General features: G+C 38.1%; 1 protein-coding gene across 1 annotated transcript in view; it reads right to left on the bottom strand.

Moving 5' to 3' along the window:
* The window catches only part of LOC134574830 (zinc finger protein 91-like), a 60,625-nt gene that overhangs the window by 25,259 nt on the left and 18,983 nt on the right, over positions 1 to 16,383 (bottom strand). The window contains exons 3-4 of the mRNA XM_063433892.1: positions 15,255 to 15,621; positions 12,344 to 13,005 (exon numbers count right to left, since the gene is read on the bottom strand). Coding sequence (XP_063289962.1) covers positions 12,344 to 13,005; positions 15,255 to 15,621 — 1,029 coding nt within the window. The remainder of the gene's footprint in view (positions 1 to 12,343; positions 13,006 to 15,254; positions 15,622 to 16,383) is intronic.

Below are 16,383 nucleotides of genomic sequence, written 5' to 3'. Positions count from 1 at the left end.
GTGTAATAGAGGGTAATATAGTGTAATAGAGGGTGATATAGTGTAATAGAGGATATTAGAAGGTAATATAGTGTAATAGAGGGTGATATAGTGTAATAGAGGGTAATATAGTGTAATAGAGGATATTAGAAGGTAATATAGTGTAATAGAGGGTGATATAGTGTAATAGAGGGTAATATAGTGTAATAGAGGGTAATATAGTGTAATAGAGGATATTAGAAGGTAATATAGTGTAATAAAGGGTAATATAGTGTAATAGAGGGTAATATAGTGTAATAGAGGGTGATATAGTGTAATAGAGGATTTTAGAAGGTAATAGAGGGTAATATAGTGTAATAGAGGGTGATATAGTGTAATAGAGGATTTTAGAAGGTAATATAGTGTAATAGAGGGTAATATAGTGTAATAGAGGATATTAGAAGGTAATAGAGGGTAATATAGTGTAATAGAGGATATTAGAAGGCAATAGAGGGTAATATAGTGTAATAGAGGGTAATATAGTGTAATAGAGGGTAATATAGTGTAATAGAGGATATTAGAAGGTAATATAGTGTAATAGAGGGTGATATAGTGTAATAGAGGGTAATACAGACGGTAGTAGAGGGTCTGTGAGGTTAATGAGCTGTTCAGTCAGTGTCTATGCTGGGGGGGGGGGGGAGATTATTATAAACTTTTTACATTCAGAGAGTTAGGGTTAACCCTATCCTGGCTGGGGGGTTATGGTGGGGGACAAACTATATATTAACCCTTTCACTGCTGATGGTGTAGTGGGGGCTGCGGGATTAACTCTTTGAGTGCCGGAAGTAAAAGTGTGTAGCAGGTATTTACCATACTTACCGCTGCCGATCACGTGACTACGTCTACTTTGCGCATCCTCCCCGACACCATCATGGCCGCCGAGAACTACAGCTCCCGACACCCCCCGCGGCCCAGAGTCACGTGGGATGTCATCCACCAACACAGGCTGCAGCCAACTACACAGTTACTGTTATTATCATCATAAACCTTAATAAACCTTAATGAACATTACTCACAGAGTGTCATTATATCTGTCACTGTCTGTCATTATTATAATAAACATTACTCACAGAGTGTCATTATATCTGTCACTGTCTGTCATTATTATAATAAACATTACTCACAGAGTGTCATTATATCTGTCACTGTCTGTCATTATTATAATAAACATTACTCACAGAGTGTCATTATATCTGTCACTGTGTCATTATTATAATAAACATTACTCACAGAGTGTCATTATATCTGTCACTGTGTGTCATTATTATAATAAACATTACTCACAGAGTGTCATAATATCTGTCACTGTCTGTCATTATTATAATAAACATTACTCACAGAGTGTCATTATATCTGTCACTGTGTCATTATTATAATAAACATTACTCACAGAGTGTCATTATATCTGTCACTGTCTGTCATTATTATAATAAACATTACTCACAGAGTGTCATTATATCTGTCACTGTGTCATTATTATAATAAACATTACTCACAGAGTGTCATTATATCTGTCACTGTGTGTCATTATTATAATAAACATTACTCACAGAGTGTCATTATATCTGTCACTGTCTGTCATTATTATAATAAACATTACTCACAGAATGTCATTATATCTGTCACTGTGTGTCATTATTATAATAAACATTACTCACAGAGTGTCATTATATCTGTCACTGTGTCATTATTATAATAAACATTACTCACAGTGTGTCATTATATCTGTCACTGTGTCATTATTATAATAAACATTACTCAGAGTGTCGTTATATCTGTCACTGTCTGTCATTATTATAATAAACATTACTCACAGAGTGTTATTATATCTGTCACTGTGTCATTATTATAATAAACATTACTCACAGAGTGTCATTATATCTGTCACTGTGTGTCATTATTATAATAAACATTACTCACAGAGTGTCATTATATCTGTCACTGTCTGTCATTATTATAATAAACATTACTCACAGTGTGTCATTATATCTGTCACTGTGTCATTATTATAATAAACATTACTCACAGAGTGTCATTATATCTGTCACTGTCTGTCATTATTATAATAAACATTACTCACAGAGTGTCATTATATCTGTCACTGTGTGTCATTATTATAATAAACATTACTCACAGAGTGTCATTATATCTGTCACTGTCTGTCATTATTATAATAAACATTACTCACAGAGTGTCATTATATCTGTCACTGTGCGTCATTATTATAATAAACATTACTCACAGAGTGTCATTATATCTGTCACTGTCTGTCATTATTATAATAAACATTACTCACAGAATGTCATTATATCTGTCACTGTGTGTCATTATTATAATAAACATTACTCACAGAGTGTCATTATATCTGTCACTGTGTCATTATTATAATAAACATTACTCACAGTGTGTCATTATATCTGTCACTGTGTCATTATTATAATAAACATTACTCAGAGTGTCGTTATATCTGTCACTGTCTGTCATTATTATAATAAACATTACTCACAGAGTGTTATTATATCTGTCACTGTGTCATTATTATAATAAACATTACTCACAGAGTGTCATTATATCTGTCACTGTGTGTCATTATTATAATAAACATTACTCACAGAGTGTCATTATATCTGTCACTGTCTGTCATTATTATAATAAACATTACTCACAGTGTGTCATTATATCTGTCACTGTGTCATTATTATAATAAACATTACTCACAGAGTGTCATTATATCTGTCACTGTCTGTCATTATTATAATAAACATTACTCACAGAGTGTCATTATATCTGTCACTGTGTGTCATTATTATAATAAACATTACTCACAGAGTGTCATTATATCTGTCACTGTCTGTCATTATTATAATAAACATTACTCACAGAGTGTCATTATATCTGTCACTGTGTCATTATTATAATAAACATTACTCACAGACTGTCATTATATCTGTCACTGTGTGTCATTATTATAATAAACATTACTCACAGAGTGTCATTATATCTGTCACTGTGTCATTATTATAATAAACATTACTCACAGAGTGTCATTATATCTGTCACTGTGTCATTATTATAATAAACATTACTCACAGACTGTCATTATATCTGTCACTGTGTGTCATTATTATAATAAACATTACTCACAGAGTGTCATTATATCTGTCACTGTGTCATTATTATAATAAACATTACTCACTGAGTGTCATTATATCTGTCACTGTGTCATTATTATAATAAACATTACTCACAGACTGTCATTATATCTGTCACTGTCTGTCATTATTATAATAAACATTACTCACAGAGTGTCATTATATCTGTCACTGTGTCATTATTCTAATAAACATTACTCACTGAGTGTCATTATATCTGTCACTGTGTGTCATTATTATAATAAAAATTACTCACAGAGTGTCATTATATCTGTCACTGTCTGTCATTATTATAATAAACATTACTCACAGAGTGTCATTATATCTGTCACTGTCTGTCATTATTATAATAAACATTACTCACAGAGTGTCATTATATCTGTCACTGTCTGTCATTATTATAATAAACATTACTCACAGAGTGTCATTATATCTGTCACTGTCTGTCATTATTATAATAAACATTACTCACAGAGTGTCATTATATCTGTCACTGTGTCATTATTATAATAAACATTACTCACAGAGTGTCATTATATCTGTCACTGTCTGTCATTATTATAATAAACATTACTCACAGAGTGTCATTATATCTGTCACTGTGTCATTATTATAATAAACATTACTCACAGAGTGTCATTATATCTGTCACTGTGTCATTATTATAATAAACATTACTCACAGTGTGTCATTATATCTGTCACTGTCTGTCATTATTATAATAAACATTACTCACAGGGTGTCATTATATCTGTCACTGTGTCATTATTATAATAAACATTACTCACTGAGTGTCATTATATCTGTCACTGTCTGTCATTATTATAATAAACATTACTCACAGTGTGTCATTATATCTGTCACTGTGTGTCATTATTATAATAAACATTACTCACAGAGTGTCATTATATCTGTCACTGTGTGTCATTATTATAATAAACATTACTCACAGTGTGTCATTATATCTGTCACTGTGTCATTATTATAATAAACATTACTCACAGACTGTCATTATATCTGTCACTGTGTCATTATTATAATAAACATTACTCACAGAGTGTCATTATATCTGTCACTGTGTCATTATTATAATAAACATTACTCACAGAGTGTCATTATATCTGTCACTGTGTGTCATTATTATAATAAACATTACTCACAGAGTGTCATTATATCTGTCACTGTGTCATTATTATAATAAACATTACTCACAGAGTGTCATTATATCTGTCACTGTGTGTCATTATTATATTAAACATTACTCACAGAGTATCATTATATCTGTCACTGTGTGTCATTATTATAATAAACATTACTCACAGAGTGTCATTATATCTGTCACTGTGTCATTATTATAATAAACATTACTCACAAAGTGTCATTATATCTGTCACTGTGTGTCATTATTATATTAAACATTACTCACAGAGTGTCATTATATCTGTCACTGTGTCATTATTATAATAAACATTACTCAGAGTGTCGTTATATCTGTCACTGTGTCATTATTATAATAAACATTACTCACAGAGTGTCATTATATCTGTCACTGTGTCATTATTATAATAAACATTACTCACAGAGTGTCATTATATCTGTCACTGTGTGTCATTATTATAATAAACATTACTCACAGAGTGTCATTATATCTGTCACTGTGTCATTATTATAATAAATATTACTCACAGAGTGTCATTATATCTGTCACTGTGTCATTATTATAATAAACATTACTCACAGAGTGTCATTATATCTGTCACTGTGTCATTATTATAATAAACATTACTCACAGAGTGTCATTATATCTGTCACTGTCTGTCATTATTATAATAAACATTACTCACAGAGTGTCATTATATCTGTCACTGTGTCATTATTATAATAAACATTACTCACAGGGTGTCATTATATCTGTCACTGTCTGTCATTATTATAATAAACAATACTCACAGAATGTCATTATATCTGTCACTGTGTGTCATTATTATGATAAACATTACTCACAGTGTCATTATATCTGTCACTGTGTCATTATTATAATAAACATTACTCACAGAGTGTCATTATATCTGTCACTGTCTGTCATTATTATAATAAACATTACTCACAGAGTGTCATTATATCTGTCACTGTGTCATTATTATAATAAACATTACTCACAGAGTGTCATTATATCTGCCACTGTGTCATTATTATAATAAACATTACTCACAGAGTGTCATTATATCTGTCACTCTCTGTCATTATTATAATAAACATTACTCACAGAGTGTCATTATATCTGTCACTGTCTGTCATTATTATAATAAACATTACTCACAGAGTGTCATTATATCTGTCACTGTCTGTCATTATTATAATAAACATTACTCACAGAGTGTCATTATATCTGTCACTGTGTCATTATTATAATAAACATTACTCACAGAGTGTCATTATATCTGTCACTGTGTGTCATTATTATAATAAACATTACTCACAGAGTGTCATTATATCTGTCACTGTGTCATTATTATAATAAGCATTACTCACAGAGTGTCATTATATCTGTCACTGTGTGTCATTATTATAATAAACATTACTCGCAGAGTGTCATTATATCTGTCACTGTGTGTCATTATTATAATAAACATTACTCACAAAGTGTCATTATATCTGTCACTGTGTCATTATTATAATAAACATTACTCACAGTGTGTCATTATATCTGTCACTGTGTCATTATTATAATAAACATTACTCACAGGGTGTCACTATATCTGTCACTGTGTCATTATTATAATAAACATTACTCACAGAGTGTCATTATATCTGTCACTGTGTGTCATTATTATAATAAACATTACTCACAGAGTGTCATAATATCTGTCACTGTCTGTCATTATTATAATAAACATTACTCACAGAGTGTCATAATATCTGTCACTGTCTGTCATTATAATAAACATTACTCACAGAGTGTCATAATATCTGTCACTGTCTGTCATTATTATAATAAACATTACTCACAGAGTGTCATTATATCTGTCACTGTGTCATTATTATAATAAACATTACTCACAGAGTGTCATTATATCTGCCACCGTGTCATTATTATAATAAACATTACTCACAGAGTGTCATTATATCTGTCACTGTCTGTCATTATTATAATAAACATTACTCACAGAGTGTCATTATATCTGTCACTGTGTCATTATTATAATAAACATTACTCACAGAGTGTCATTATATCTGTCACTGTGTGTCATTATTATAATAAACATTACTCACAGAGTGTCATTATATCTGTCACTGTGTCATTATTATAATAAGCATTACTCACAGAGTGTCATTATATCTGTCACTGTGTGTCATTATTATAATAAACATTACTCCCAGAGTGTCATTATATCTGTCACTGTGTGTCATTATTATAATAAACATTACTCACAGAGTGTCATTATATCTGTCACTGTGTCATTATTATAATAAACATTACTCACAGTGTGTCATTATATCTGTCACTGTGTCATTATTATAATAAATATTACTCACAGGGTGTCATTATATCTGTCACTGTGTCATTATTATAATAAACATTACTCACAGAGTGTCATTATATCTGTCACTGTGTGTCATTATTATAATAAACATTACTCACAGAGTGTCATAATATCTGTCACTGTCTGTCATTATTATAATAAACATTACTCACAGAGTGTCATAATATCTGTCACTGTCTGTCATTATAATAAACATTACTCACAGAGTGTCATTATATCTGTCACTGTGTCATTATTATAATAAACATTACTCACAGAGTGTCATTATATCTGTCACTCTGTGTCATTATTATAATAAACATTACTCACAGAGTGTCATTATATCTGTCACTGTGTCATTATTATAATAAGCATTACTCACAGAGTGTCATTATATCTGTCACTGTGTGTCATTATTATAATAAACATTACTCCCAGAGTGTCATTATATCTGTCACTGTGTGTCATTATTATAATAAACATTACTCACAGAGTGTCATTATATCTGTCACTGTGTCATTATTATAATAAACATTACTCACAGTGTGTCATTATATCTGTCACTGTGTCATTATTATAATAAACATTACTCACAGGGTGTCATTATATCTGTCACTGTGTCATTATTATAATAAACATTACTCACAGAGTGTCATTATATCTGTCACTGTGTGTCATTATTATAATAAACATTACTCCCAGAGTGTCATTATATCTGTCACTGTGTGTCATTATTATAATAAACATTACTCACAGAGTGTCATTATATCTGTCACTGTGTCATTATTATAATAAACATTACTCACAGTGTGTCATTATATCTGTCACTGTGTCATTATTATAATAAACATTACTCACAGGGTGTCATTATATCTGTCACTGTGTCATTATTATAATAAACATTACTCACAGAGTGTCATTATATCTGTCACTGTGTGTCATTATTATAATAAACATTACTCCCAGAGTGTCATTATATCTGTCACTGTGTGTCATTATTATAATAAACATTACTCACAGAGTGTCATTATATCTGTCACTGTGTCATTATTATAATAAACATTACTCACAGTGTGTCATTATATCTGTCACTGTGTCATTATTATAATAAACATTACTCACAGGGTGTCATTATATCTGTCACTGTGTCATTATTATAATAAACATTACTCACAGAGTGTCATTATATCTGTCACTGTGTGTCATTATTATAATAAACATTACTCACAGAGTGTCATAATATCTGTCACTGTCTGTCATTATTATAATAAACATTACTCACAGAGTGTCATAATATCTGTCACTGTCTGTCATTATAATAAACATTACTCACAGAGTGTCATTATATCTGTCACTGTGTCATTATTATAATAAACATTACTCACAGAGTGTCATTATATCTGTCACTCTGTGTCATTATTATAATAAACATTACTCACAGAGTGTCATAATATCTGTCACTGTCTGTCATTATTATAATAAACATTACTCACAGAGTGTCATAATATCTGTCACTGTCTGTCATTATTATAATAAACATTACTCACAGAGTGTCATTATACCGGGTGTGATGTCACTGGCATCTTGCAGGTCTCCCCCAGATTCCGGCGCCATCTTGTTAGTGAGGGTGTTAGTCAAATTCAAAGGGAAACTAGAGGCCATTTTAGTTAAATCACATATGAATTGATATAAATACTGACTGAAACTATATAAAGTAAATAGATATTTTACTAACTTGAATTAGGGTAATATTTCATGTCCACAACAGTCCCCCCTTAAAATGACTATTTACTAAAAAGACAACTACAACAGTCCCTAAAATGTCATTATATCTGTCACTGTGTGTCATTATTATAATAAACATTACTCCCAGAGTGTCATTATATCTGTCACTGTGTGTCATTATTATAATAAACATTACTCACAGAGTGTCATTATATCTGTCACTGTGTCATTATTATAATAAACATTACTCACAGTGTGTCATTATATCTGTCACTGTGTCATTATTATAATAAACATTACTCACAGGGTGTCATTATATCTGTCACTGTGTCATTATTATAATAAACATTACTCACAGAGTGTCATTATATCTGTCACTGTGTGTCATTATTATAATAAACATTACTCCCAGAGTGTCATTATATCTGTCACTGTGTATCATTATTATAATAAACATTACTCACAGAGTGTCATTATATCTGTCACTGTGTCATTATTATAATAAACATTACTCACAGTGTGTCATTATATCTGTCACTGTGTCATTATTATAATAAACATTACTCACAGGGTGTCATTATATCTGTCACTGTGTCATTATTATAATAAACATTACTCACAGAGTGTCATTATATCTGTCACTGTGTGTCATTATTATAATAAACATTACTCACAGAGTGTCATAATATCTGTCACTGTCTGTCATTATTATAATAAACATTACTCACAGAGTGTCATAATATCTGTCACTGTCTGTCATTATAATAAACATTACTCACAGAGTGTCATTATATCTGTCACTGTGTCATTATTATAATAAACATTACTCACAGAGTGTCATTATATCTGTCACTCTGTGTCATTATTATAATAAACATTACTCACAGAGTGTCATAATATCTGTCACTGTCTGTCATTATTATAATAAACATTACTCACAGAGTGTCATAATATCTGTCACTGTCTGTCATTATTATAATAAACATTACTCACAGAGTGTCATTATACCGGGTGTGATGTCACTGGCATCTTGCAGGTCTCCCCCAGATTCCGGCGCCATCTTGTTAGTGAGGGTGTTAGTCAAATTCAAAGGGAAACTAGAGGCCATTTTAGGTAAATCACATATGAATTGATATAAATACTGACTGAAACTATATAAAGTAAATAGATATTTTACTAACTTGAATTAGGGTAATATTTCATGTCCACAACAGTCCCCCCTTAAAATGACTATTTACTAAAAAGACAACTACAACAGTCCCTAAAATGTCCCTAACTGGCTGCAGCTCATCTGTCTTAACAGGCCTCGAACGCTTCACTCCGTGGGTATCCCGCATTGGCTAACCCACTACTTCTCCCACAACAGACTTTTGCCCGTAGAGACAGACGCTATCCCTACACTATCCCTAGAGAAATGCAGTTGTCTGTTTCAACTGGTGGGATTGGAGAGGTGTGTGTGGTGTGTCACATTCTGTGTTATCGATGTCTTGGTGTAAAAATGTAGGGGTTGCGTGATCAATGGTTTGTCCTACAGTCTTCTGCAATTATTTCTGTATGCAGGGCAGTACACAACAAGTCAGGAAGAGGAAGAGAATTGTCACAGTAAGGACCGCCATTCCAACCTGGAATAGGGTTTTCTGCCAACCATTCATCCACACAAACCATCTGTCCCATGTATTAGGGACCCCAGAGTTCCTTTGTAACTCGTCAGAGAGGCTGTCTAATTTCTCTATGGCCATTGTTACCTTACCGTTGGGTCCGGTATTATCTGGAATAAAGGTACAGCATGTCATGGTATCAGGGAGTATTTTACATACGCCCCCTTTTTCTGCTAAGATCATGTCCAGGCCATCCTGTTCTGAAATGTCATCTGGGAGGTAGCTTGCAGTTGTTTTGCCAAGCCTTGAAGGGCGTCTCTAGTTAATTAACAAACCGCTGTTGGTTATAGTAAATATAGTTAATCCAATTAACATTCTTGTTAGCAGTGATTAGCAGAATCAAGGATTCAAATCCTGCCGCCACCTCATCTCTGGCCTTGAATTCATTTGGTACCCCCCTTGGCACTCCTATGGCATCAATATAAATATGTGGGCCAAAACTCCCTCGGATGGGGATTTCTCTTTTTACTCGGAAGTATGTGTGCGGGGAATCGTGTGGCCCTTGGCGGTCATCGGAAATAATATGGATGTGCATTATGGCTTTGGTCAAAGTACATTCTCCCCACCATAGGCCTGCTAATTGGGACCTTAGTTGCATATCTCCACATAACCAATAAATGTCTCCAACAGATTTGGCATGATTTACTAATAATGTCATAGGAGGGTCATGATATGTGGCGCAATAGCCAGATGGGAATTTGCCTACAAACTTACCAGTATTTTTTTTGTACTGCGTAACAGGTGTAATTACCTGGGTATACAGTTACTCCATCAGGTGGCCTGACGTTTCCCTGGGTGATTGGATACACCTTCTTCTATGATTCACATATGGATGAGTTAGTGGGTGATTGCGTATAGAGACTTAAGAAACACAACTCAACATCGGGAGGTAGATTAAAGGGAACCGTACCCAACTGGGGTCTAGCCCCACCACAAACATAACAGTTAGTTTTGTTGTGTGAATTGGCATTATACCTCATCCATTCAAGCCACAGGTTAGTGTCTAGGAACCCGGTCTCTACTGCCATTGTGTCTTCAAATGTGGGATTGGCAATGGCAACCATGTCTTTCAAAGTCTTGATGTGAGGTTTTAAAAGATTAACAGTCATGTGAGTAGAGCCTACCCAGTCAGGTGATGTGAGCATGTCTTGTAAGTAGAAGGTTCCCAACTGATTATGTGAACCACCCCCCTTCCAATACATACCCATTACATATTCCCCAGCATCCCCTGGGCTGGGATGTTCTATATTTAAGGTAAGTTTCATTGGGGTTGACCCTGCGGGCTTACACAGGGTCATTCTGTATAACAGGGGCTTCCCATTTCTGTCAACTCGGTCCAGGGCACATTGGGGTTTATAACCCCATGGCCTACCAGTGTTCCATCCCGCAGCTTTCCAGGAACTACAGTGATGCCCCCAGTGTCCCCCTGTTACACAGATATATGGGTCCTTTTTGTTAGGCATGTCATTGTATATAGCAGAGTGTTGTGTCTGTGGAAAAGTACAAGAAACAATATCACAATAATCAAAAGTAAATGTAGCCACGTGTGTTTGAAGAATTATACCAAAATGTGTAAATATGATTGTCTTTTGTAATAGCAACTTGTTGGGCCTTTATTAGGCCTAGCAGCAAAATTAAGCACAGGAAGCTCATGACTAAACGGAGGCTGCTTCCTCTGGATCTGGAACTTTCTTACAATGCGAGGCGTGTATCCAGGTACTCTTCCCGGCCAACTTTACCGAGGTAGCTGTAGTCAGTACTACTTGGTATGGACCATCAAACCTTGGTTCAAGAGCATGCTTCCTGTGGAATTTCTTGACCATAACCCAATCACCAGGAAGTAACTTGTGAGTGCCTGTGTTTGACTCTGGATCTGGAATAGAAGAAAACACTTGGGCATGGATTTTGGTCAAGGCATGAGAGAGTGCAGTTACATAATCTACCATCGCGTCTGACTGAATCTGAAGCTGCTGGGGAAAATAACAGCCTAACCTGGGTGCTGTACCGAACAAAATCTCATAGGGAGATAGACTGAACTTCCCCATTGGGGTATACCGTACACTGAACAATGCTAAAGGGAGACTCTCTGGCCAGGGCATGTTAGTTTCCTGGGACATTTTAAGCATTCTGGCTTTCAGTGTGCCATTCATGCGTTCTACCTTACCACTACTTTGTGGGTGATAGGGTGTGTGAAAGGCGAGGGTCACCCCCAGTGCAGCCCAGACTTCCCTGGTTAACAGAGCAGTGAAGGAGGTTCCTTGATCACTTTCAATCACTTCCGGGACTCCATATCGGCAGACAATTTCTGTGAGGAGATGCTTTGCTGTGGTTTTGGCTGTGAGGTTAGCAACTGGAAAGGCTTCTGGCCATCCTGAAAACATATCCACTATGACTAGTGCGTACTCATACCGTCCACTCTTTGGCATTTGGATATTATCAATCTGGATCCTCTGGAAGGGATAATGCGGTTTGGCCAGGTGGTTAGGAGCAGCTTTAATAACCTTCCTGGGGTTGCATTTGGCACAGATAGTACAAGATCTGCAATAGTTCTGTGTCAGAGTGGTAATACCGGGTGCTTCAAAGTATTTGTCAATCAAGGAGTTCATCAAATGCTTGGACAAATGGGCTGGTCCGTGGGCCCACTGAACAACAGCTGGGTACATGTTTCTGGATAAACAGAACTTGAGGTTGATAGAGTATACATCGTTTTGAAGGATTGCCCCTTTGTCCTTCCAGCTCTGTTTCTCTTGAGGGGTTGCTGCCGCTTGGTGTTCTCTCAGAAGTTTGAGATCCGTAGGTAAGGTTTGCATGGTGTAAATAGGGGTCTCTTCGATGGCCACACTTCTGTCCACTTCCCAGCCTTGGCGTGACGCATCCTTAGCAGCCTGGTCAGCTAGGTGGTTGCCCTTGGCTTCTTCTGAGTTCAACCTACAGCTTACATGCCACCGTGAGAGCGGTTAGTTCGACCTCTTGAGCTGACTTTGACGGTGGGAGTGCAGAGGCCTGAAGTACTTGGCTTTCTGTAGTAACTGCATAGCCAGTATGGTATTGTCCTTGTTCATCAGCAAACCTAGAACCGTCCACAAACAAGGTGCAATCTAGATTGGGCAGGACGGCCTCATGCACGGTTGGTAAGTGAGTGGTTTCCATCTTCATTTGTTTGAAACAATCATGTGTTGCCTCTGGGTCTTGCCCTGTGGAAGGAAGATCCTCCCATATCTCGGTATGGTACCAGTGGCGGATCCAGAGCCTGATCTCGGGAGGGGCACTTGTAGATTATTTAAAGAAATAATCCAGACACAATAACCACTACAGCTCAGTGTAGTGGTTATGGTGTCAATAGTGCCGGGACCCCCTCCCAGAATAAGTAGTCAAACTGTTTAAGAACAGTTTGACAACTTACCTGAGGTCTGCTGGGAAATGGGGCTGTAGTAGGGTATAGGAGCAGTGGTGTGTGTGAGTGGTGCAATGTGTAAGGGGTGCAATGTGTGTGTGTGTGTGTGTGTGTGTGTGAGGGGGACAGTGTGTGAGCAGTGTGTGTGTGTGTGTGAAGGTTGTAGTGTGTGAGTGAGGGCGGCAGTGTATGTCAGGGATGCAGTGTATGTGTGGGACAGTATGTGTGTGTAACAGTTGCAGTGTGTGTGAATATTGCAGTGTGGGCAATGTGTGTGTATGGGGCTGCAGTGTATGGGCAGTGTGTGTGTATGGGGGTAGTGTATGTATGTAGAGTGTGTGTGTATGGGGAGCAGTATGAGTGTATGGGGGGCAGTATGTGTGTATGGGGCAGTGTGTGTATGGGGGGCAGTGTGTGTATGGGGGGCAGTGTGTGTGTATGGGGGCAGTGTGTGTGTATGGGGGCAGTGTGTGTATGGGGGGCAGTGTGTGTATGGGGGGCAGTGTGTGTATGGGGGCAGTATGTGTGTATGGGGGGGCAGTATGTGTGTATGGGGGGCAGTATGGGGGCAGTGTGTGTGTATGGGGGCAGTGTATGTGTATGGGGGGCAGTGTATGTGTATGGGGAGCAGTGTATGTGTATGGGGGGGCAGTATGGGGGGCAGTGTGTGTGTATGGGGGCAGTGTGTGTGTATGGGGGCAGTATGGGGGGAAGTGTGTGTGTATGGGGGGCAATGTGTGTGTATAGGGGCAGTATGTGTATGGGGGCAGTGTGTGTGTATGGGGCAGTATGTGTGTATGGGGGCAGTGTGTGAATAGGGGGCAGTATGTGTATAGGGGCAGTATGTGTATGGGGGCAGTGTGTGTGTATGGGGCAGTATGTGTGTATGGGGGCAGTGTGTGTGTATGGGGGCAGTGTGTATGTATGGGGGCAGTATGTGTGTAGGGGGGCAGTATGTGTGTAGGGGGGCAGTATGCGTAAGGGGGGCAGTGTGGGGGCAGTGTGTGTATGTGGGGAAGTGTGTGTGTGTATGAGGGCAGTATGGGGGGCAGTGTTTGTGAATGGGGCAGTATGGGGGCAGTGTATGTATGGGGGGCAGTATGTGTGTATGGGGCAGTATGGGGGGCAATGTGTGTGTATGGGGGCAGTATGGGGGGCAATGTGTGTGTATGGGGGCAGTATGGGGGGAAATGTGTGTGTATGGGGGCAGTATGGGGGCAATGTGTGTATGGGGGGGCAGTATATGTGTGTAGAGTGTGTGTGTTTGATAAGGGTAGGGGGGCTTTTTTTTTATAATATATATATTTTTTTTTATTTAATTAAAATAAATATTGATGTTCCCCCCTCCCTTCTTACCCGTATTGAGGAGGAGGGGGGACATTTCCCAGGTGGTCCCAGTGGGATTCCCTGGTGGTCAGGTGGGGATTCCCTGGTGGTCCCAGTGTGGAGTGAACTCTAGCCCGCGCTCCAGGGCTAGAGTTCACTCTCGCGAGATTTGGAGCGTTGCCGTGGTTACCGCGGCAACGCTCCATGCTCGCGAGATGAGGACCCGGAGGAGCTGCAGGCTGAGCTCCCGGGTCCTCTCTCTGTCCCTTCTTCCCCTGCCGGCTGTCAGCATAGTGACTGCGGACCGGGGAGGGAGAGATCTCTCCCCTCCGGTCCACAGGCACATTGCAGGGCTAGCACCTGCATGTGCTGGCAGGGGAGAGGGAGACCGTCGGTTTTCTCGGGGGGGGGCAATTGCCCCGTTGCCCCCCCCCCTGGATCCGCCACTGTATGGTACTTGGGGTAACTGACCGTATTGCAGTTTATGACCTTCTTAATGATTCCCGCCAATGCAAGTTGTTCTTGGGATGCAGTACTCCATGACTCGCCCATTGGGCCTAGATCCTTCCATGAGAGATCAGGAGACTTAGTGAATGAAACATGGGGAACAGCCACTTCCCACTGATGATAGAGATGTGATACTTCCATTGGTAGATAAACTAATAGAACCATGTTGCCTTTGGAATCACAGAATAAATCTGTCAAGGTGATGCATATTTCCACTAGACGGAACAGCTCTTCTTCGTAATATGAGTCAGGGCCTGGAGTGTCTTTGAACCACAGGGTACAGTGTAGAAGGTTCTCAGGCTGCTCATCATGTGGAACTGTAGGAGCAAGTATTTGAAATTCCATTCGGACGTCAGAATTAATGTCCAAGCTGTACCAGTAGTGAGGCACTCCCCCCTTGGGAATTTAAATCTAACTATTCCTCTGTCCAACCCTCCCACTTCAGTCCTCTAGCAACCTGATACCAAGCTTCTACAGATTTTGTCAACCCATTATCCAGTAATAAACCCTCCTTATCGACAAGCAATTTCCTCCAAAATTCTGGCTGCAAACTACCACTGGGTGAAATCTGGAACCCACAAGTCTTAGCTATCTTCTTAATTTTCAGCATAGCGTCTTCCCCTGCCCTCTCTTTAACAATGTCACAAGCCAAGTAACCCTTAGCAGGTCTAGCATGTTCCCCATTTTAACCAAACGAAATGTTCCACGTGACAGAGACAGAGGGAGACAAAAAAAGGAGGAGAGTCTATAGTGCTCGACTGCCACGAGGACCTGAGTCCCGTGCGTCTTCCCTAAACGTAGACTAGTCACGGAGGTCCGCCCACCCGAGGTGGTGGTCACAGACCGGAGCGGGCGAGCGTGGGTGACTAACACAGCTCTGGGCAACAGACACAGGAGAGATGTAGAACAAAAGAGAAGATGAACGTGGCGAGGCTAATCAAAAAACATTTGCAGAAATCACATACATAGAGATGAACAGAGGGAGTGGGGTAGAGAATCCACCTACGTAAACAGGTGGAAAAGTCCAACCCACTAGAAATACCTCCCAAAGTAAACCGTCACATAAGTAGGGTAAAAAA

This window comes from Pelobates fuscus, chromosome 10 (assembly GCF_036172605.1).
Source record: "Pelobates fuscus isolate aPelFus1 chromosome 10, aPelFus1.pri, whole genome shotgun sequence".
NCBI lineage: Eukaryota > Metazoa > Chordata > Amphibia > Anura > Pelobatidae > Pelobates > Pelobates fuscus.
The sequence above is the reverse complement of the archived record's forward strand: the minus strand, read 5'-3'. Positions and strand labels throughout refer to the sequence as shown.